The sequence below is a fragment of the Tachyglossus aculeatus genome, chromosome 13 (assembly GCF_015852505.1).
Source record: "Tachyglossus aculeatus isolate mTacAcu1 chromosome 13, mTacAcu1.pri, whole genome shotgun sequence".
NCBI classification, from domain to species: domain Eukaryota; kingdom Metazoa; phylum Chordata; class Mammalia; order Monotremata; family Tachyglossidae; genus Tachyglossus; species Tachyglossus aculeatus.
The window spans coordinates 5351666-5375998 of NC_052078.1; the positions used below are offsets into that span (position 1 = coordinate 5351666).

The window sequence follows — 24333 nt, forward strand, 5'->3', positions numbered from 1 at the left end:
AAGAGAAGCATTTACCCATCTGGCTATACAATGCAGTTCTAAAAGAGCAGGCAAATAAATCTAAAGTTTCATTCATTCATATGACAAGGATTCACCCGGTTCTGATATAGGATAATAATAATAATTAGTAATTACAGTATTTGTTAAGTGTTTACTATGTGCCAAGCACTGTTCTAAGTGCTGGGGTAGATACAAGGTAATCAGGGTGTCCCACGTGGGGCTCACAGTCGTAATCCCCATTTTCCAGATGAGGTAACTGAGGCACAGAGAAGTTCAGTGGCTTACCCAAAGTCACACGGCTGACAAGTGGCAGAGCCAGGATTAGAACCCACCACCTCTGACTCCCAAACCCGTGCTCTTTCCACTAAGCCACGCTGTTTCTCACAGCTGCTTCTTATAAGATCCCTGAGGATCTTAACTCAGAAGGTCAACAAAGGAAACTGTATTACAGGTTTCATTTTTAAACTATATACACTGAACTTTTCTCAAGAGAGAGTATTAGAGGCCTGAAATGAGTAATAACTTCTGGCCCTGGCATTAATGAAACATCAAATAAGCTTGAGCATAAACAATAGTTAATGGGACATGCTGTTGTAGCTCGAGCAAGCTTCATCAGTTACTCTACGATCGGGGGGAGGCTCAGAATTTCTTATGAATATCCATCATCATCAGAACGTCTAATATTGAATGCAGCATTTTCCAAGTACTATACTGCACATAATTAAGCCCAATTATAAAACACAAAACAGACAGGATGAGAAATAATTCAGTAAGCAATTTTCTGGTACATGATTGATTAAACTGTTATTTTTACTTCACAGTACCAGCAAAATCTATTATTTTCCAATTTTCCAAAGTTAGACCATTAATATCAGTTGCCAGAAAGTAGATACAACATGCTGAAGCGCCACGGAGGCATGGGTTTCTAAAAATCAAAGGAGCTCATCAAATAGCACGCACAAAGCATCAGAAAGGTGAAATACAGTTACTCTATGTTATCTTTAATTGGACTATGATTTTACAGGGGGTTTTTTTTGCATCTTCCAAAATTGGAAAACTGTTAACAGTCTGAACTTTTACTGTGTTGTCAAAGAAGTGCCACTAGTGGAACATGTAATCTTGAGCAGAACATTGAAAGAAGAGATAAGCTATAAAGCATGGAGTGATAATGACAAATTGGAAGCAAACGGTGACTAAATCCACACTTGTTTAGGTGTGGGGGGTGAAAATGCTGAAATCAACGAAGGAGACTTATTTCCAACCCAACAAAAGGAGACGTTGCACCTAGTCTTTTTGTCACAGCGTGAGTGTATTTACATGTATGTATGTATACACACCCAAACACACAAACACATACACCTCCTCCAGGAGGCCTTCCCAGACTGAGCCCCTTCCTTCCTCTCCCCCTCGTCCCCCTCTCCATCCCCCCCTTCTTACCTCCTTCCCTTCCCCACAGCACCTGTATATATGTACATATGTTTGTACATATTTATTAGTCTATTTATTTATTTTACTTGTACATATCTATTCTATTTATTTTATTTTGTTAGTATGTTTGGTTTTGTTCTCTGTCTCCCCATTTTAGACTGTGAGCCCACTGCTGGGTAGGGACTGTCTCTATATGTTGCCAATTTGTACTTCCTAAGCGCTTAGTACAGTGCTCTGCACATAGTAAGCGCTCAATAAATACGATTGATGATGATGATGATGATGATACACGAGACAGGCACCAAGACACTATCATCATCAGTACTGAGTGGATACTGTGCAAAGCTCTGAACTAGGCACTTGTATTTCCCCAAGTTCTTAGTACAGCGCTCTGTACATAGTAAGCTCACTGGAAATATATGTAGCAAAAATATGTGCTACAGACACTTAGTTTCCCTATATCCCATCATCATCATCATCATCATCAATCGCATTTATTGAGTGCTTACTGTGTGCAGAGTACTGTACTAAGCGCTTGGGAAGTACAAATTGGCAACATATAGAGACAGTCCCTGCCCAACAGTGGGCTCACAGTCTAAAAGGGGGAGACAGAGAACAAAACCAAACATACTAACAAAATAAAATAAATAGAATAGATATGTACAAGTAAAATAAATAAATAATAAATAAATAGAGTAATAAATATGTACGAACATATATACAGGTGCTGTGGGGAAGGGAAGGAGGTAAGATGGGGGGGATGGAGAGGGGGACGAGGGGGAGAGGAGGGAAGGGGCTATATATCAGAAGTAATGAAATAGAAAACAATTCATATTTCAGTGTTTCACACTATGTTCATATGTGCACAGTGAGCACAACCATATTCTCCACTACCAAAGCTGCATATTATGGAAAGGATGCTCCCCAATTCTGCCATTGTGTTCGAGTCAAATCAGGCAACAGAAAACATACAACACACCAGAACTCATTAGATGCGTACAATTCATAGCACTACAAACTACAATTATTAATAAACTCTAAATTGGCTATAAGCAGAGATTATACATTTCAACGGATTTACATAATCTTTTAGTGGTTTTACTTTCTCTTAAGAGACCAACTTTTTGGTTCTGCATGATATTAAGTCTTCCTGCTCAGCAGGAGCCATAACTGTGAAGTAAACGCTATCCGTTTGATAAATACTCTCATTTGAAAACATTGATTCGTCAAACCCTTTAGCAAGGTCCCCAAACAGATGCACAACTGCAAATTCTGTATGCTCTCAGGTTTACAGAGTGTGCTGACATTTTTACAATAAGACCCGGGTCCCTCACTCAGGAGAAGAATAAACCGTAATAATTCTTCACCATCTGTTTGTTAATTTTGCATTCATTTAACTTTGCATTTTAAACTAATAATCATTTTTGCATAATACAGTTTGTTCTCCAGCTAGATATTACAGATGTTCAATTTTTTTTCTTAAAATGTGGTTCCTAAGAGCACATACTATAGCCACAGAAGCTTCCAGTGCTCTTAATTATAGAGATATAAGCACCACTGGAAAGAAAGCAACTGCCAAGAAAATACTGTTGTGCTTCACATGTCACAAATCTTAGTGGCAAATATCAGAATCTTTCTCACAATTCCAAATGCAGTCCTGAATGAAGACTCCACTTTTCTGTAGTTAGGTGACTTTCAAGCATTACGCTGCACAAAAAGATCCTGACCAAATGAGGCAAAAACTAATAGCACGTGATTAATTTTTGCCATTTCATTTTTTCCTGCACTTCACCTAAAATACCTCTTATTGTATCCGCAATGAACAAAGAGATCAGTAGCTCACTGCTCACAGGTAGCCGGGCATATTTAGTTTTAGTGTCCCTCAAAGAGGGAAGCAATTCATACCCAAGTAAATCTTTGGCCACAAATAACCACAGGGTTTATAAAAATGTGAGGGGAAAACAACAAAAAAAGAATGGATTGAAACAACCCGGCATTTTGGGTCTGGCAGGCATTCTGGTGGGTGAGTAAAAATTGTGCCCTACCTGCGAACAACAAAAGCATTCATTCAATCATTCATTCATTCAATCGTATTTATTGAGCGCTTACTGTGTGCAGAGCACTGTACTAAGCGCTTGGGAAGTCCAAGTTGGCGACACATAGAGACAGTCCCTACCCAACAACGGGCTCACACTCTAGAAGGGAGAGACAGACAACAAAATATGTGGACAGGTGTCAAGTCATCAGAACAAATAATCAAAGCTATATGCACATCATTAACAAAATAAATAGAATAGTAAATATGTACAAGTAAAATAAATAGAGTACAAGTAAAATAAATAGCCATTGCAAGCCTAGTTCCAGTTTTATTCCCCTCCTTGACCTATTTGTCATTAGTCCCCTGCTTCTGCTTAGCAATTCCAACAGCTTCTTGCCCGCTTTGGTAGAGAGAAGTAGAGGTGAATAACTGGCTAACAATAAGGCCTTATTCTTCTTTTGCTTTACACATACCTGCTGGCTAAACTCTGTTGGATATCTGCAAGAGAATCACACACAAGCCTTCCCAAACCTCTATTTTTGGTAATAACCCTTTGGGAAACTGGAGAAATCTCTAATAGAAAGATACAATTTAAGTTATAGTGTACGTTAATAGTTCTTATACTGATCTAATGATCATCCTACCAAATCTAAATCGAACCCATTTAAAAGTCATCAGAGTAATAACCTATAAACATAAATGACCTGTGATTGGCAAATTAAAACAAATTAATTTTCCACATTCATCATCAATTGTATTTATTGAGCGCTTACTGTGGGCAGAGCACTGTATTAAGCACTTGGGAAGTACAAGTTGGCAACATATAGAGACAGTCCCTACCCAACAGTGGGCTATTCATAGTTTAAAATCTATACTCTAAAGTCTAAACCAGAACTGTATAAGAATTCAAATTTGAAATGGTCAAGATTAATGGGAAGATAAATAGTAAAAAAAAAAAAACCAACAGGAAATCCTGTCAAATATGAAGAGGACATTAATCTGTATTTTAATTACATTTAAGACTTACTGCAAAGTTTTGTTTTCAATATAAATGTTTCTCATGATGTCATAACTATTCACTCTATAATTCTTACCCAGCATTAGGTTAAAATTCCAAGGGAGGTCATAACTTGTTTTTTAAAAGCATTAGTTAGGAAAATTTCATGAGCATAATGTTACATTAAAGTTAGTATTTAAATTTAATTACCCTCTTGGAGTCCCTTCCAGCTCTATGGTTCTATAAATTACATTTTCTTTAGGGGGCAGTTGCAGAGGAAGGGGAGCCTAACAGGAGTAAAATGCCAATCTAATCCAATAAAGTATGACTTAGGAGGAAATAAGCATCCTTAAATTAAACTTATGTTCAAATTTTGCAACTACTCATGAGCTACGAATGAAAAACCTCCCTAGTCACTCTGATGGCATCCTCTAAAAATCCTTCTTGACTTCACACAACATTAAGAGAGGATTACCCCAACTTCAGTTGGAAAAATCACGGTTGGCAAGTGAAACCATAACTGCAGTTTGGGAAATCCTTTCAATATCCAGTATGCCAGTGGATATTTTCAATATCCACAGTTTTCTGCTAGAAAGAGTGTTTCCATTTGCATCTAAAGTGATCCACAAGAAGGCACAAATAGCTCAAGATACTGAAATGACATCTTTCAACCCCTCAAGTACAGTCGGTTCTGCTAGAAAGAGTGTTTCCATTTGGATCTAACGTGATCCACGAGATGGCACAGGTAGCTGTTGTGTAGCAAGAAATGGGTGTGCACATGGACAAGACGTTGGTCAAAGCCATTTCCCATAAATTCTTTGAAAACACAACTCCTGGGAGAGATCAGCACAGCCTAATGGAAAAAAACATGGTCCTGGAAGTTAGCAGACCTGGGTTCTAATTATGGCTCTGCCACTGACCTGCTGTGTGACTTTGGGCAAATCCCATCACTCCTGGTTGTCCTTCTGCTTCGTACATAGATCCCTCCACCTCCATGAGTTGTGACAAGGTGAGATGGTCCATTAGCGGTTTTATAACCTGACAGCTGTGTGACCTTGGGCAAGCTACTTAGCTTCTCTGTGCCTCAGTTTCCTCACCTGTAAAAAGGGGGTTCAATATTTGTTCTCCCTCCCCCTCTCGACAGTGTGCCTCATATGGGACAGGGACCATGTCCAATGTGATTACCTTGCATCTACCCCAGCATTTCATACAGTGCTTGGCACATACTAAGTGCTTAAATGTCATTATCAACATTATCATAGCAGAACTGAGGATATCTTTAAAATGGATATGATCAGATTCTATTCGCCACGCTAGTTTGGCTTCTAACTTTCCATCACAAGTGCAATGTTAGTGATATAATAATAATAATAATAATAATAATGGCATTTGTTAAGCGCTTACTATGTGCAGAGCACTGTTCTAAGCGTTGGGGGGATACAAGGTGATCAAGTTGTCCCACGTGGGGCTCACAGTCTTCAAACCCATTTATATAATGAAGAGGTGGGCCTTTCTTTGCTATCACCTCTTCAATTACATCTTTTTCTGTGAAGGGAGAAGTTTTAAAAAAAACAACACTAACTTCTGCCTTGCCACAGTCATCTGATATCAGCTTTTCTCCCTGCTGGAGGAGGAAGGGAAAAGTAAAGATACTCAAACCAGTCAATTTTGCTGAGTAACAACTGGTAAAAAGTATGGTGGGAGCAATAAGTTGACATTTATGGTTAAACAAAATGTATGGAACACCCTGGATTCAATTATCCATGCTATCCCCTTACCCAAATATTACTCTAATACTTAATCAAGCTCTTAGGTGTGTTTACACTTCTAACAGCTGAGAAAAATGAGGACACTATACATAAATTCACCAAATTTCCTTCTCTTTTTCTTTTTCCAACTGAATGCAAGAGGTTCTCTCTTTCCGGGTTTTGTTTTTCTCATGAAAGAGGAAACAAAATCATCACTACAGAAGCAGCGTGGCTCAGTGGGAAGAGCATGGGCTTGGGAGTTAGAGGTGATGGGTCCGCCACTTGTCAGCTGTGTGACTTTGGGCAAGTCACTTAACTTCTCTGGGCCTCAGTTACCTCACCTGTAAAATGGGGATGAAGACTGTGAGCCCCACATGGGATAACCTGATTACCTTGTATCCCCCCAGCGCTTAAAACAGTGCTTGGCACATTGAAAGTGCTTAACAAATGCCATCATTCTTATTATTATTACCTAAAAGTGGAAAAATAAACTTATGCTTCTTTGAACAACTCAAAAAAGTTAAACTTCTTTTTCCTCCAATAGCCTCAGTGAAGACTTACAGTCCCTTGGGGGAAAGACTGATCTTTTAAAACTTCAATTATGTAATTCAGGGAAACATTTGTTTCCATGAAGCTGCCCAAACCACTAGCACGAGGCTGTACATTTCATTTACGCCACAGACGTGCATGATGTACAATATAAGCTAAAATAAGTTTTTTCTTACAAAATAAGTTAGCGTTAGAAAAATGTTAGCAATTTCTGAACTTCTGGTGAAACATTTCAGGGATGTGCTGCTCTAAAAGGAAAACACTACCTGAAATTTCTCCAGAAATAAATGTCCTTGTTTTTCTCGGAGCAACCGGAGCAACGGATTCAAGCTTTGAGCCATTACTTTCACATAGCTGCAATTTCACTTGAATCCCCTCTTGATCGAAGCTTATCCATTTGGGCCACTTATGCTGTGTGCTTCATGAGCTCCCTTGTATTTGGTCTTAACCTGCTGACCTCAAATTGGCTTGTAAACATCTTTGGGCAAATAACCACTCTTGCCTGGGCCAGTATCCAGACATTCCACATCCAGAATTAAAATAATGAACATGAATGTAAAACACTGATGATTCATTATAATTAATAATTTTTCAGAAGAGAGACAAGTGCCATCTCTTCTACAACTACAGCTGAAGTCAGATTCATTCATTCAATCATAGTTATTGAGTGCTTACTGTGTGCAGAACACTGTACTAAGCGCTGGGGAAGTACAAGTTGGCAACATCTAGAGACGATCCCTACCCAACAGCGGGCTCACAGTCTAGAAGAGGGAGACAGAGGACAAAACCAAACACATTAACAAGATAAAATAAATAGAACATGTACAAATAAAATAGAGTAACAAATAGGTTCCAACATATATCCAGGTGGTAAAGTAACTGTCTAGACTGGGGGGCTCTAGATGATTCTCACATATTTTTTCATCACTGCTCCCCCAAAAAGGGTGGTGACAGACTTAAAACAATAAAACTAAATCCTTTAATATTTGATGAGTCACTGGTGGTAGTTTCATTATCATCACCGTTATTTACTGGGTGGTACTTGGGAGCGAAGAAAGAAAGCACAGAGAAGCAGCATGGCCTAGAGGAGAGAGCACGGGCCTGAGTCAGAAGGACCTGGGTTCTAATCCCGGCTCTGCCACTTGCCTTCTGGGTAACCTTGGGCAAGTTACTTAACCTCTCTCAACACAATGATTACAGCCATCTACTCCCTGTACATATTAATTACAGTCCAACATGGAAAGTTTAGCCACCATCCTCAAAATGGGGGTTAATATTGTGAGCTCCATGTAGAACATGGACCTAATTAGCTTGTACCCACTTCAGCGCTTAGTAGAGTGCCTGGCACATAGAAAGAACTTAACAAATACCATTAAAAAAGGTAGACTACAAGGGTTCTACCCATGAGGGGTTTACAATCTAATGGTGGAAGGCAAGCAAATACAATTAGAGTACATTCAATGAGAACAAGAAGGTAAAAAGATAAAACTAATATCAACAAGAGTAAATCAAAATGAATGGAAAGTGAGATCATCACCATCATCAATCGTATTTATTGAGCGCTTACTGTGTGCAGAGCACCGTACTAAGCGCTTGGGAAGTACTAATTGGCAACATATAGAGACAGTCCCTACCCAACAGTGGGCTCACAGTCTAAAAGAGGGAGACAGAAATACCTGTAGGTGCTAAGGGCAACAGGGAGATGACCTGAACAGGGAGGTGGAGATTAGCTGGGGAATGCCTTCTTAAGGAAATTCTGGTTTTAGAAGGTCTTCTGTAGGTTGCAAGGGATCTAGTTTGACAGATTGGTGTGGAGGAATTCTAAGCAGGGAGAAAGATGGGTCAGAGATAGGAGAGTAAAGGAGGAGTCCAAGCTAGGGCCAAGTGGATGACAAGAGTGGAAAGGTAGTAAGAAGACAGATGGGAAAGAGCTTGGCAACTAATGGTTGAAGTAGAGTTCACTCAACCAATCGTATTTACTGAGCGCTTACTGTGTGCAGAGCACTGTACTAAGCGCTTGGGAGAGTACAATATGACAGAGTTCGTAGACACGTTCCCTGCCCACAGTCTCGGGAGAGATGGAGGAGGGGAGTGAGGTTTGCCGACTGGCATTTTGTGAAGGTTACTGGGCAGAAGAGGGTATAGCAAACTGAAGAGGGGAGAGGTGGGAGGCAGGGAGACCAGTCGAGAGCCCGATGCAGTAGTCTCAGCAAGGGATATGGACGGTTTACACTAGGGTGTGCCCCCAAGACTGGGGTAGAAGGGACAGACGCAGAAAATATTGGCAAGACAGCAGAATGTAGGAAGCGAAATAATTGTTGGTGATTTGCAGTTCTTAGTGGCGTTTTTCTTGCAAATCCCAGTCATGTTCTACACAGATGAGAAGCCTAAAGTGATGGTTCATGAACCACTAAAAAAAAAAAAATTATTGCATACAATAAGACAATAAGTGAGTGTTTGGATGCCAAAACTCTTGTCACATAGCCTGATACTTATCAGTGTCTATATCCTAAAATGCTGAAGAGTAGGTGCAAATACTGAAAACCTCTATTCAAAAAAAAAAATCAAAAAATAGTGGTAAGCAACTACCAGATACAAAGTTTGATTTTTGAACTGTTTTCATTTGCTTGCACCTCCTGTTTCCAGGTAGCTTTGAAGTTTTCAGGTGCATTTCTATCTGGTGTCTTTATTCGTGCGAAATGAATCTCTGCATTATTTAAAAGGAACTACCAAAGCTATGGAAGCCATTACAGCCGCACTCTCAGAGTTGACCTAATTGTAGACTAGAGGACATTAACGAAACACAGAAATGGTTTTATTAACTTCAGGAGAAACAGTGGGAGTGGAAGCACATTGAGAAGGGCACATGAGCCAATCTGCTAAATGGAAAGAGACACAACCACTACGGGAAATAATCTTACTCCAAGATAACTATAATAATATCCTGAATTTGTATTGCCCTTTTTCCAAGCCTTTCACAATGATCACCTTCATAAACAGAGAGTCAATATAGGAATTAAAAACTGCAAATAATAGAGAAATAAAACATTTGGCCAGACGACAGAAGATGTGGTTCTTGGAAGCCATCACATATGGCTGGTCATGACCACCCCTAGAGTTGAACTGCAAAAGAAATTACTAAGGTTTGGTTGCCAAAAATTTTGTCTGATCCACATCTCCTCTCGAAGAGGAAAAAAAAATAACATTTTACTTATGGAAACCAGAGTGGTAAAAACATCTGGTGCATCCAGAATGAAACGTCCAAAATGTGCTGGGACAAATACTCATAAAGGCTGATATCATGCACCGCCACCCGGCTAAAAAAAAAAAAAAAAAGTAAATTGAAACAATCTCCATTATCCTTAGTCATTCCAAGCTTCCTGAAGCACAACGATGTGGCTTGGCATATCTGCCTAACGAGCAATAAACCCACCCAATTTCCCTAAGGAAGTTTTCAAATTAGCTAAGCAAAATCTTTGGAGAACTGAGTTACCTGATGCAACGGAACACTGAAGATTTGGGAACTTATACTAGTTATTAGCTGAATAATGAAGCCTAGTAAATAAGGCCGGGAGTTAGGTTTAAATCAGGGATCAGCATTCAGATACTTTCCTTCACGAGCTGCCTCTAATCCAGGGCAAATTATTAGTCAAAAGACCATGTGTTTTCCATTCTAAACCGAGGTAATAAAAGAGTTTCTTTGGAACGGGCAGCAAATGTAACTTTAAGGAGATGGTGTTCGGTTTACGGGTGGGATTTGAGAAACACCACCTCATCAGATTTGGGTTTGTGGCAGAAATGGCAGCCAATCCTGGAGCCATAAGACAAGTGACGAACCAAGAATTAGGCTGCGGCCCACTCTCTTTGCCTCCTCTCTGAATGGTGAGCGCTTAGTACAGTGCTCTGCACATAGTAAGCGCTCAATAAATACGATTGATTGATTGATTGATTGGTGAGGCAATTTTAAAAATGTCTCACCGTTGAGAAGTAGCATGACCTAGTGGATAGAGCCTGGACGTCAAGTTTCTTGAGGACAGGGATTCCATTCCGTCTTCTATTTGTACAACTGTTCCCCGAGTGTATACTACAGTGCTCTGCACATAGGCACTTAGTAAATACTGCTGAGTGAATGAGCGTTCTCAATGAAACACTCGTTTCACCAACCACCGACACAGCAGCAACCAATATTTCCCCTCCAAGCTTCCAACCACAGGTAGCCACCCATCTAGAGTGCGTAAGGAATAAACGTGGAGGGAAATAAATTTAGAAAGCTGATCCTCTCCTCCCGCCCTCCTACCACTGGCCCTCAAACTTGGGACAACCCCAAACCATGTAAAGTTACTTTGGGATCCTGATTCACTTCTATGTAGCTGTCATTTACAATATTAATGTCCGTCTACCCTCTCTACTGAAAGCTCGTTGTAGGCAGGAAACCTGTCTACCGACTCTGCTATTCCATACTCTTCCAAGCGTTTAGTACGGTGCTCTGCACATAGAAAGCATTCAATAAATATGATTGACTGATTATGGTTCTAACAAGTGGAAATAATTGATATTATTTGGGGGGAGTCTGGAGAAAGCTGAAATACAATATGCTGAAGTAGAGGAAATCTGTAGAGGACCTCAAATAATAAAAATAATAATAATAATGTTGGTATTTGTTAAGCGCTTACTATGTGCAAAGCACTGTTCTAAGCGCTGGGGTAGATACAAGGTAATCAGGTTGTCCCACGTGGGGCTCACAGTCTTCATCCCCATTTTACAGATGAGGGAACTGAGGCACAGAGAAGCTAAGCGACTTGCCCAAAGTCACACAGCTGACAAGTGGCGGAGCCGGGATTTGAACCCATGACCTCTGACTCCAAAGCCCGTGCTCTTTTCCACTGAGCCACGCTGCTTCTCTACCAAAAGTATGCCAGTTATAGGTGCTGCAACTCCTTTGGATGGTGACCTTTCTGCAGTGTGCAGTTCTGAGTTCAAGTAGGCCGAACCCTGAAATTATCCACACCTGTCAGTCTCCATTATCACGTGAATGAGACGGCCTGCGTTGAATCATACTAGACCATAATGGTGGAAAATACAGACCCTCTTCAACAAATGCACCCTTTGAAACTGTAAGCTTCAACAAATGCACCCTTTTAAGCGGTAAGCTTGTTGCAGGAAGGGAATGTGTCCGTTCGTTGTATTGTACTCCCAAGCGCTTAGTACGGGTCTCTGCACACGGGAAGCGATCAATAAGTATGATTGCCTATACGCCCAGCACAAGAGCAAAAGGAGCTTAGGAAGAGGCAAGCAGGAGGAGAAGGGTTGTCCACCCAGGATGTTCAGAGCCCTCTGGGTTTGGTCTCCTTGACCAACATTACAGAGGAAAAACTATAATAATAATAATAATAATAATAATAATAATAATAATGTTGGCATTTGTTAAGCGCTTACTATGTGCAAAGCACTGTTCTAAGCGCTTGGGGGATACAAAGTGATCAGGTTGTCCCACGTGGAGCTCACAGTCTTAATCCCCATTTTATAGATGAGGTAACTGAGGCTCAGAGAAGTTAAGTGACCTGCCCAAGATCACACAGCAGACATGTGGCGGAGCCAGGATTCGAACCCATGACCTCTGACTCCAAAGCCCGTGCTCTTTCCACTGAGCCACACTGCTCTCTACTGAACTCTCTCTCTCTTCCTTCCCTGGGCCCCTGATGGGGTCCACAACTTGAACCTCTATTTTGAAGAAGTTCTAATTGTACTGTTTAGCAAACTTAAGTCTTTAATTAGCTTTAATTACAAAGCTGTGATTAGAGAGGCTTCGGGAAGAAAAATACCTGCTTAGTGGCAATTTCATTTGCAGCGACTCAAACCACTTGAGTAGCATTTAGTAAATCACCGCTCCAGTGCACTCCATATATAGCAACTGGATTAGGCATATTGCTTATTAGTGAAAATAAATCCTAGCATTACTACAGAAAAGGCTGGACTATGCCAAAAGTAAATAGAATATGAAAATAAGTAGTGTGCTTAACTTATTTCATATCTTTCGGTTTTTAAACAGGATTCAAGTGCACCATCCATACAACTGGTTGCAGCATGGCCTAGTGAGAAGCAACATAGCCTGGTGGATAGAGCAGGGGCCTAGAACTCAAAAGGACCTGGGTTCTAATCCTGGATCTGCCACTTGTCCCGTCTAGACTGTGAGCCCGTTGTTGGGTAGGGACCGTCTCTATATGTTGCCAACTTGTACTTCCCAAGCGCTTAGTACAGTGCTCTGCACACAGTAAGCGCTCAATAAACACGATTGAATGAATGAATGCTGGGTGACCCACGTCAAGTCATATAACTCCTCCAAGCCTCAGGTACCTCATCTGTAAAATGGGGATTACGACACTGAGCTCTGTGTGGGATGTGGACTGTGTCCAACCTGATTAGTGTTTATCTATCCCAGTGCTCAGTACAGTATCCAGCACAAAGCATCTTACAAATGTTATTAAAAAAAAAAAAAAAAAACTGGCTGAGACTTCCCGGTTTCTCTTGACAATGTGTTAAAGTTTGGCCATCTAAGTAAGAAAATGATTTGGTTATCTTAGATCTATACCGCTCCACTGTGTGATAGATAAAAGTGTGTGGTTCCGAGAAGTTCTCAGTAACTTCTGAGGCTCCGAGAAGTTAAGTGACAGGGCAGGGGCACAAGGTACTGAAGCAGCATGGCTCAACAGAAAGAGCACGGGCTTTGGAGTCAGAGGTCATGGGTTCGAATCCTAGCTCCACCACATGTCTGCTGTGTGACCTTGGGCAAGTCACTTAACTTCTCGGAGCCTCAGTTACCTCATCTGTAAAATGGGGATGATGACTGTGAGCCCCACGTGGGACAACCTGATCACCTTGTATCCCCCCCAGTGCTTAGAACAGTGCTTTGCACATAGTAAGTGCTTAACAAATGCCATCAAAAAAAAAAAAGCCAGCATTCAAATAAAAATGGTTCTGCCATTCCTTCATCCACTCAATGCCCCAGACCATCAACACACAACACGGTGAAAAGTTGGCCTGGGGGGAGAGTAACCCCCAGCCCTTTAAACTATTTTTGCCTAGCCACCAAACGTTCTGGGAAGCCAGAAGTAGAAATGTCAGCCCCCCTCAACCTCTACGTCACCTGTCTCTCACCCCAATTTCCCTCATCCCTTGTGGCCCCCCAACTAAAATGATCAAATAACTGAGGCACTCTTGGAGATGTGGTGTCGGCCAGAATTATAAAACAGGTTGGGAACCCCACACCGGGTCTCAAGCAAAGTGCTTCGAATTTATACACACGCCTATAGACCCAACCGAGCACTTATTTTTCATTTATTTTGAAGGAAGCCTTCACACATGCAAATTAGTTAACCATTTGAGAGTGAAACAAACAGAATAAAAGAGTCTGTACTGATGGAATGGATTATTTGGATAATAATCCTTGGTTTCAAAGGCACAAGAAGGCCAGTTCTATCGATAATCACTACAGACGCTGCCAACCTATAAAGTCACACCGTAGTCTTAATATACTCCTGTTACGTTCCTCTCTGTGTCCTTTAAAACTGAGCCAGTTTATTGGTAGTAAAAGTTGCTTCGTTGCAAGAAGTCTGCTGCCTTTATAGATTTGGGATAATAATTGCATTTATTTCGATGCTCATTTAAAAATTATGTGAAAACCACAATGAAGACTTTAAAAGAAGGCAGACTGTGTGCAATGACACTAACTTGACATGATGCCAAAAAGAAACACTAAACTGCCAACTTCCCTAAAAAGAGACATTTTAATCCACTTTTAAAATACTAAAAGGGGCCAGGCCACACTGAATATACTAAGATCTGCCAGATTTCAACTCTCTCATTTGAATTCCCCTCTGAATCATTCTCACTAAAAGAATAGCCATATGGACCGAGTGTGCTCTTGTTATGGAAAGAGCTGAATCTTGGTGTGATACAGATTTTTACTTCAAAATGTCTTTTCAATTTGTTGCTCCGATCCAAGTGGTTAAAGCAAGTAGTCATCTGAAGAGTAAATGAGGCATCTGCATTCAATCTGTCTGACAGTCAGGACACTTATTTGTGACCTAGAGTGGTTATCTAATAACCAGTGGCATTCCAGTGGGTTGAGCTCCGAAGGGTGAACGGACTAGTGCCTACTTACTGGTCCTATCGGGCCCAGTGTTTCAAAATCAAACAACTTTTGGCTGGATTTCTTCCACTTACTTCTGTGCTCCCTGAGACAACAGCTTTGTCCACGTTCACTGATACCTGCTCTTCGGTCTGGCACACTCCCAGCGACCACTCCGCACAACGGCGATGAGCCCAACAGTGACCTAAAACGGCATATTAAAAAGGAGACTGTTGTCAACTTTTGATTAAAAAGGGATATATAAAACCCCTTATGTGCAAATACGGGTATAAGGGCATGTACACAGAGATACATAAAATAATATCTATAAGAACAGGCTTTCGATCTAAGTATAGATCTATAGCCAATTATTTTATAATGCATTAGGAATGTAAATTAACCCCAACCTATTCAACCTATGCCTCTCTCCTGCATCACCTATGTACTTGATCTGATTCCTTTAAGCAGTTGATATTTACCCCACAGCACTTAGGTACATATCTGGAATTTATTTTAACGTCTGTTTCCACTTCTGTGATGTAAGCTCCTTGTGGGCAGGGACACTGCCTACCAACTCTCCTAAGCGCTTAGTACAGTGCCCTGCATCCAGCAAGCGGTTGATAAGCACCACTTGGATCAAGGTGAACTCAGGAGTTTTTTTGCATCCCACAAAACAGAATCTATGGCATCAAACTGAATAACCATTTCCGTGATCAAACTTACTAAAGAAAAAAAAATCAAAACTTATTACGAGACCTTAAAATCCACCCAGCTCATTAACGTTCTGTTTTTCAACATAAAAGCTGTTTTCCCATCTAGAAAACTTCATCATTTATACACTAATGAAAACACAAGAGTTAAAATAGCCAAATCTTATTTAACAGAGTCTACAAATTTTCGGCTAACAAAGGTTCTTATAATACCCTTGGTGGGTATTTATAGGGCAAACCGAGCAAGTTCCTTCTCTAAAGCCTTAGTCGCTTTAGAGACTTTGGGTCGTGATTAGGAACTCAGTCTAGCATTTACAAAGTTGCACACCACCGTGGCACACCACCCATGACCTCCTGAAACCACCGGGCCCTAATGGGGTGGGAGGCTTTTTACATCAGGCTCCTACATCCTTTAGCTTGCTTAATGGAGCCCAATTTCTGGAGGTAAGACCAAAGGCTAAATTGAGTGAGGAGAAGTTGGAAACTCAAGGTGGGGCTTGCTGTGATGTTCAGCTCCCCTTTTCCCAGATGAGAAGTAATTCAAAAGTTTCACCATCCACGTCACACTTGGGTTCTTTAAAAAAAAGACTTGTTTAATTTTACTTTGGTGCAGTGTAGGTACTTGCGGTACCCTGCCTGTCCTTCTACACTTCTGAACCCCAAAACATCGAGTCCCAGAGATGTGTGTTCAGCCCTCTCTCACACAGAAATGCTCGTATGTGGTGTCACCACATCTTTTCCTTACACATACACATATTCAGCCCTGCACTTCCCATTTCACCCACAAACCACATGAACGTCCTCCAAGGTGAACTATCAATCGATTAATCCATCAATGGGGTTTACTGAGGGCTTGCTGTGGGCAGAGCACCGTACTAAGCGCTCCAGGGAATATCATGCAATAGAGTTGGTGGACACGATCCCTGACAACAAGTACCTTTCAGTGTAGAGGACTATAAGTTATTAAATCCTTTATGTTGCTGAACTCTCTCAAGGAATGAAGCTTCTGAAGTCCTCTATGATATGAGAGTGGGCAGTTAGAGCTTTTCATTGTCCCAAACCTCCCAGCCAAACTCAAGGTGGATGACATCAGAAACAGCTGGGCCTATATCGGGTAAAACTCAATCTGATTTTTTAACGGATCTTCTTTATACACTGCGACTGCTACTTTTTTTTAAGTAGCAGCGATATGTAGTTGCGTCTGTTAGGACAATGTTTTAAACACAAATTACTTTTATTTGAAACTTTAAAGACAGTTTAATCGGGAAATGTTCTCTTTTTCCTTCTGACAAATCAGAACTGAGTTTTCCTCCCACAAGACACCACACAAAATATTTGGAAACTACAACTTGGTGCTTTGATTTTATAGGAATCTACTAAGTAAATTTCACTTATAAGGCAATTCTCTAAACTGAGATTAAAAACTAAGTCATTTAATACTGAATGGTCTTAGTGGCAACATTAAAATCATTTTGCCCTTCAAAAACAAATTACCAAATAAAAGTTTTCGGTTTTTACAGTGCTGAGCAACTCAATAGACAGCATTTCTCATTATAACAATGATTTTACTTGACTTGAGCAGGAATATTTAACTTCCTCCAAAATCTAGCATACATAGGTCTTGATTTATAATGGTACTTGAGATCATTTACACTTCACAGAGAGAAGGTATCATCTAAGGTATGTTAATAAATTGATTTTCAAAGAATTTTTAATACTCTAAGTCACCCTTTCTGTCACCAACGGACACCCAAATTCTGGGAGCTGGGAAATTTCGGAAGTTATACTTTTGGGATTCATTCATTCATTCAATTGTATTTACTGAGCGCTTACCGTGTGCACAGCACTGTACTAAGCACTTGGGAAGTACAAGTTGGCAACATACAGAGACAATCCCTACCCGATAACGGGCTCACAGTCTAGAAGGGAGAGGCAGACAACAAAACAAAACATGTGGACAGGTGTCAAGTCGTCAGAACAAAAAGAATTAAAGCTGGATGCACATCATGCAAAGAAAGAAAACACAATGTTAAATATCATTTGAGTCAAGCAAAAGAATCTCATACGGATGGAATGTTCGGTAAGCCTACAAGAAAGGACGCACCACTACGGGCTTCCATTAAAGTGTGGTAAATATTACAGAAGAAACTTGTTCCTACCTGTGGGTTCAAATAAGGCTTGGACATCAATGCCATCTGGAAGGCCAACCAGACTGAGCTCATCCCACAATTTACCGGCCTGATCGTCAGAAGCAGTTTGGGTGCTCACACTTGTGCATGATGCTATGCTCTGTCGAGGAGATCTCTCTCTGGGATGAAAAAAATGCCGGGGGTGGTGAGGTTTGTGGTTCTCCCCGTCCCCCCACCTCCCCTCAAAAGCAATACACGCAATTCAGTGTTTCAATAACTACGAAGAATTGGACTTTCAGAATATTTTACTCCACCATCCACCATAATATACTGCATTCAGAAAACAGGAGAACCAACACATTGCAGTGTAAAACCATAGGTAACTGTATCCTGTGGCATTAAATATTCTTTGTGGCCCCGCTCAAATGTTCACGCAACGCACTTCGTAATCAAAAGTGACACAAACAAGAAAAAACAATTTGCTAGCTCTCTAAATGATGACTGATAGACAACAAAAGGCGGCTGAATTTCATGTAGAGGAGAGTTATTTCTCTGAGGATAAAGGAAATCTCACAACAGAGTGTGAAGGGAGGGGAGTGTGTCAGCTGCAACTTTCGTATGGCCTTTTCCTACGGACCTCGACAGCTGGTCCATGGTGTAGGACTGAAAATATTCTCGGGGGGAATCTTACCCTATTTGCCATAAGTAAGTTGCAACAGCAAACAGTATATCAAAAGAGAGGGAAAAGGTGAATAGGAGAGGGCAGGAATATGGTGCAAAAATGGGTATGCTGGACCAGGTGGGCAAAGATACCAGGATCCTATTACAACCAAACTCTTATCCATTCCTCTAACCCATTTTAATCACTTAAAGAATACTAATACATTTCTAGTCAAGCTTGGGTAAATCAGTAACAGCCCAAAATAAAACATTTTCCCCAAATCTTGGAACTTTTGTAAAACCATATTATCTACCTAAACACTGATTTTATAGGCTCATCATTAACTACCAATCCATAATCCACTGGAAAGGTTGTTTGGGGGCATTTACCATATATGCTGGGCATTTACCATGATTCATTATACTAGGAAACCGGCACAATGCCAAAATCCAAAAATGTCTTTTTGCCTAATATCAAGAACTCTCTACTTTCATAAGTGAAATTGAGTATCATTTACCAATCAGACCTACGTGCAAAATATTAAAACAAAAATAAAACCCAAGTAACATCAAATTCATGATCTTTTTCACAACTTGTGCTTCAGGACCAATTATTAAAATAATATTTAACATATATCTAAGGTAGGAGTAAAAACACCCTTCCAAATCTGTCGTCTCCATTATGGATTCTTGCATCATTTTATTAGAAAAAATCCAAATTGAAGGAATTACCTACTACACCTCATTTAAAGAGCCAAGTTATGGATTCAAAATGCCAGGTAGGATCATATAACTAAAGGCCACAGGGATGAACAAAGAATGCCAGCCACAAAAGCCAGTTGCAACAAGCCTGCCCTACCCCCAAAAGGCATAAACAGAGAACAATGGCAGGAGGAAGGGTTAAAAAACAACAACACAATGTACAATATAAACACTAAAAAGAAATTGCAACTCTTTTGAATTTGGATTCATGGAGTCACATATTCTTATCAAATTATAAAGAAATTTGAGTTACTGAATTTTTATTTGTTTCCAGCCCATTCGGGACGTTACGTTATAATGGATAAAATTACTGGCCTCTTGACATTAGCTCTTATTGAATACTGAGATTTTTCACCCTCAAGCTCAAGTCATTACCGAAAAGCTAGACTCAACAAACGAAAGGTATAAAGTTAACTATAAAAATGGCTACAAGAATGAAAGCATGTATTTTTTTTTTTTTTGGGAAACTTGAGGCTTCCTTAAAATATTCCACCTTAAATCCCTTTAAAGTGCGGCCTTTCTTTGTTATTGTTTCATTTCCTACTTCAAGTCTTCATGTCTTTGGCAGTATGCCAAAGCTGGGAACCAATCGGATAACTCCAACACAACAATGCTTTAGTACTTAAACTTGGACTTTGGCCAACATGGCACTTGGGATGATTACATCATCACCCTCCAGGGACAGAGCTGGTTAGTTGTTCCAAGCTAAATTAATTTTGCACTTTCCCATAGGCTACAGAAACCTCTTCTAATCAGGCGGGGGGCGGGGGGCAGAATCCACATACTATGGGCAAAATGGCTTTGCAGTGAGAAAAGGTATAATGACGGGGAGAAAGCATTTTGGATTATAGACTTCCAATCAAATGTATGAATATATAGAAAAATTTTGCACATTTAAATGCATGCTCAGAAGCATAAAAACACTGAATGGGGAACCAAAATGACCCATGCCCATCTCTACATCTACCAATTCATCCAGACCCCAGCCCACCTCTGCACACAGGGCTCCAATTCCAAGGGAGCTGTGGGGAAAAGTAGGGAGAAGGGGGTAATGAAGTCAGGGGTGACCGAGGATATGGGGTGGAGGGATAAACTAGTAGGTGAGGAAAGCCACAGAGGAAAAGTTTGGAAAGGATGGGAGGAGAAAGTGGCTGGCCTGGAAATGGTTATGAATGAAGGAAGAGAAGGGAGTTAGGAGACAACTAACAAGAGAAGACATAAAGAATGTTCAAAGTCAAAGGACCCTCCAATATTTTTCTGCCCAGTAAAAATGTCAAACAAAGCAAGGTGACCAACTCCATGGTTATAACCAAAAGAATTTTTTGACTATGGCAAAAGGTTGCATTTCTGGTCTCAATTATATGACAAATTTGGAGGAAAGAGGCTTTCTTAACCTCTCCCATTCTGAAGCGATGGTGCTCCTCATTTAATGCTCACCGCTGATGTTTTTGAATGAATAATTTCAGTTACTTCCAATTTCAATTACTAAAATTTCAATTACTAATGGTACAACACAGCCTTAATTTTCTCAAAAATAGCCTTACGCTGCTATTGCCTGAGTAATTTACAATTCAAATAATTTACAATTCATCTGAATAATAAACGTCATCAACACTAGTTCTCCCGCATTTTAAACATTTTAGAAACTTACTTTCTCTGTCCTCTTTGTTTGCGTGGCACTGAGTTTTGAATTCTCTCATAGGCTCCGTCGCTGCTGTCATTGCTATCCTTCTTGGTCAGAGGGTGATTTTTCCATGGGGTGATAAATCCTGGTGTTGGACTAAATTGTTTTAATTCTCCCTGTCCTAATGAGCTTCGTTCACCACAGTAACAAAAAGCACAGAGTTGTTCACTGTTTGGAAATGAAGACGAGAGAGAAAGAGAGGGGAAAAAGTCGATTTACTCCACTACTTTGAAAAATATGAAACTACAGCACTGCAGTACCTTAAAGCGTCCAGCCAAAAGTACATGAAGAACCAAATGTAATATCTTTTCCACTCAAGAGCTAAAACCTTTTTTTTAAAGATAAAAAGTTTATCTTCAGGTAGCCGGTCTAATAAACAAGCCATATACATTTTAAACAACAATTCAATTCAACGGGCAATAACTGCAGCCAAGGTTTTCCACATCTGGGCTAAAATAAGCAAAATAAAAGTCTGCAAAATATTTGTATGTGCAAAATTTCTTACTCCAAAGGAAACTGTTATTCTTGTCCAAAAGTGTATATAATAAACAAACAATAAATCGAAAATAAACAACTTTGGTCAAGTAAGGGGAAAAGTACCAGGGAGAAGTAATCATTGCCAGCCCTTATACACCAGAGATCTTTAGATTATTGGAAGTATTAATTACTGGGGTATTTGTTAAGCACTTACTGTGTGTCAAGCACTGTTCTAAGCGCTGGTTTATCAGATCGGACAGAGGCCTTGTCCCATGTGGGGTCACGATTTAAGGAGGAGGAGGGAGAACGGGTGTTTGTGCATTCAACCCATAGCTTCAGAAAACCTTAATAGGGCAGGTTGGTCAGAATGTCAATGCTCCTTTAGAACACATAACTTTATACCACACTGACTTAGAAAATGTAAGAAGTTTTGGTGCGGCGTCTTGCACCAAAGAGGAATTTCTGGATCCGTCAAATGCCCAATCCAAATGTTAACTGGCACAACTGATAGCTCCACTTCCGCTTTCTTCTAAGTCCCCGTAATAGTACTGCTCATGAGGCATTTTCTCTATTTCTTCAGTATTCCCTCTCTCGGGAATTTCTTGCCAACAATTCTAGGGAACAGCACTTGGATGATTCTAAAGAATCACAATCCTCTGGGTCTCACCACTTTATGTAAAACTTTTAGAGGTTATGTCCGGGTTCTAATCCCGGCTCTGCCACTTGTCTGCTGTGTGACCTTGGGCAAATCACGTAACTTCTCTGTGACTCAGTTCCCTCATCTGTAAAATGGGGATAAAGACTGTGAGTCCCACGTGGGACAACCTGATTACCTTGTATCTACCCCAGCACTTAGAACAGTGCTTGGCACACTGTAAGCACTTAACAAATACCATCATTATTAGTATTATGTCCGCTGTTTTGGAAGCCCCCTGGCCAACACTGAAAACACTGAGGAAGTGGTAACAGTTTGGACTAACGACAGCACCACAGGAAGTGACGAGCTTAATGACAAGTTAATCTCTCCCCAGAAATAAATTTCTGCTAATCATATTATTGCTTTGTTTGCTATTTTTGCCAAATTCTCCCTATGTGCCTGATCTCTTCCCTGCAAACCTTCCCTTTTAGACTATGTGCCCACTGTGGGCATGGGTCATGCCAATTAATATCATTGCTTCCCGCCCCCTTGCTACATACACACATCGCAAACACTTATTAGTAGTCAATTCCAACAAGAATACCTGAGGCCCCACTGACCTCTTCTGTTCTATCAACTAATAGATATATTTTGTTGAACAGACGGGAGCAGTGCACTGTACTTGGTGCTTGGGAGAGTACAACAGAGGTAAAGGATATGATCCCTGTCCTCGGGGAGCTTCTAGTCTAATGGGAGAGGCATAAAACAGTTTATAGATTGTAGGAAGAGAATAGAAAGATAAGTAAACACATAAGTAAACGATATGATCCCTGTCCTCGGGGAGCTTCTAGTCTAATGGGAGAGGCATAAAACAGTTTATAGATTGTAGGAAGAGAACAGAAAGATAAGTAAACACATAAGTTCTTGATTGGTAGTAAATGTAAATCAATATATTAAACAAGTACTATTGGTGGATGGGAGTGTGTAAGTCCTAAAATAGCTTTAGGAATACTCCTAAAATTAATCAGGAGAGCCTCTTGGACGAGGTGAAATTTCAAAAGGGCTTTAAAGGTGGAGAGAGCTAGGACTTGATAGGTTTGAAGGGGGAGGGAGATCCTGGTAGGATGTAGGGCTTGACAAAGACGTTGGTGACGGGAAATTTGCGAACCAGGTCTAGTGAGAAGGCTCACCTTGGAAAGAACAAAGAGTGAGAGCTGGGCTGAAAAGGGAGAAGAGAACTGAGGGGTAAGAGGGAGGAAAATGGTGGCGTGGCTTAAAACGGTCAGGAGTTTGTGCTTGCTGTACAGAGGAATGGGTAACCACTGAAGGTCTTTGAGGAGTGTGTAGAATGACATTTTAAGAAAAATTATCTGGAGAGCAGAGTGACAACTGGGCTGAAAAGAGGAATGGCTGTTGAGGGTGAAACCGGGGAGGAGGCCGGGAAAAAACAAGCCCCTGGAACAGCATGGTGGGAGTCTGGAGTATGGACGGAAACAATGGTTGGAATTAGCAATGGACTGAATGAGAGAGTCGACAGAGTAAGGAATCAAGGATAATACAAAAGTTGCAGACTTCGGAACCAAGAAAGACAGTGGAATTGGCTGTATTGGGAGAGCTGGGAAGAATGGATTTAGGAGGGAAGCTAAGTTCAATAATGAACACATTGAGGGGGCTATCCACGTAGAGATGTCTTGTTTTTCATGCTCAATTCCAATTTCTTTTAGGCTCTTTTTCCTGTGGCTCTCTTGCCATTACTCATTTCAGGCTTCTCTCCACTAGAAATATACATTTTGAAATTGATATATAACAAACCAAACCAAAAAAATGTTATGTCCACTTATCTAATTTCCTGAAGCCTGACTTTCTCTAGTTAGGGCTCAATACTTAAATAGGCACGTGAAGAGCTACTGTGAAGAGCTGATGTGAAGGGCTTGGTGAAGCCCAGAGGAGAACCTCAAGAATGATTAATTCATTCATTCATTCATTCAATCGTATTTATTGAGCGCTTACTGTGTGCACAGCACTGTACTAAGCGCTTGGGAAGTACAAGTCAGCAACATATAGAGACGGTCCCTACCCAATAACAGGCTCACATGGTGTAGAAAAAGGAATTTAAGGAGCAAGTCAAAGAAACTGCCTCTGCAGAAGAAAATGCCTGCAGGACAACCTAAAAGCAGTCTTCAAATACTGTGGCAAATTAAATGTTTTCTTGAAATTCTTGCAATTTACAAAAGTTTTCTTTTAGATTTTGGATGGGTGCAATTGTCTCCCCACCAATTAGCCGCTCCCTGGTTTCCAAAAAGTATTTATGGTCTAGATTAAGCCACGTTCATATTCATTTTTCACAACCAGAGAGAGAAGTGGCCAGCTGGAACGATACTAAGGA

General features: G+C 40.5%; 1 protein-coding gene across 1 annotated transcript in view; it reads right to left on the reverse strand.

Moving 5' to 3' along the window:
- Positions 1-24333, reverse strand: part of KMT2C (lysine methyltransferase 2C) — a 229695-nt gene that overhangs the window by 122833 nt on the left and 82529 nt on the right. The window contains exons 4-6 of the mRNA XM_038755544.1: positions 20801-21001; positions 17758-17906; positions 14984-15093 (exon numbers count right to left, since the gene is read on the reverse strand). Of these exons, the coding sequence (XP_038611472.1) occupies positions 14984-15093; positions 17758-17906; positions 20801-21001 (460 nt within the window). The remainder of the gene's footprint in view (positions 1-14983; positions 15094-17757; positions 17907-20800; positions 21002-24333) is intronic.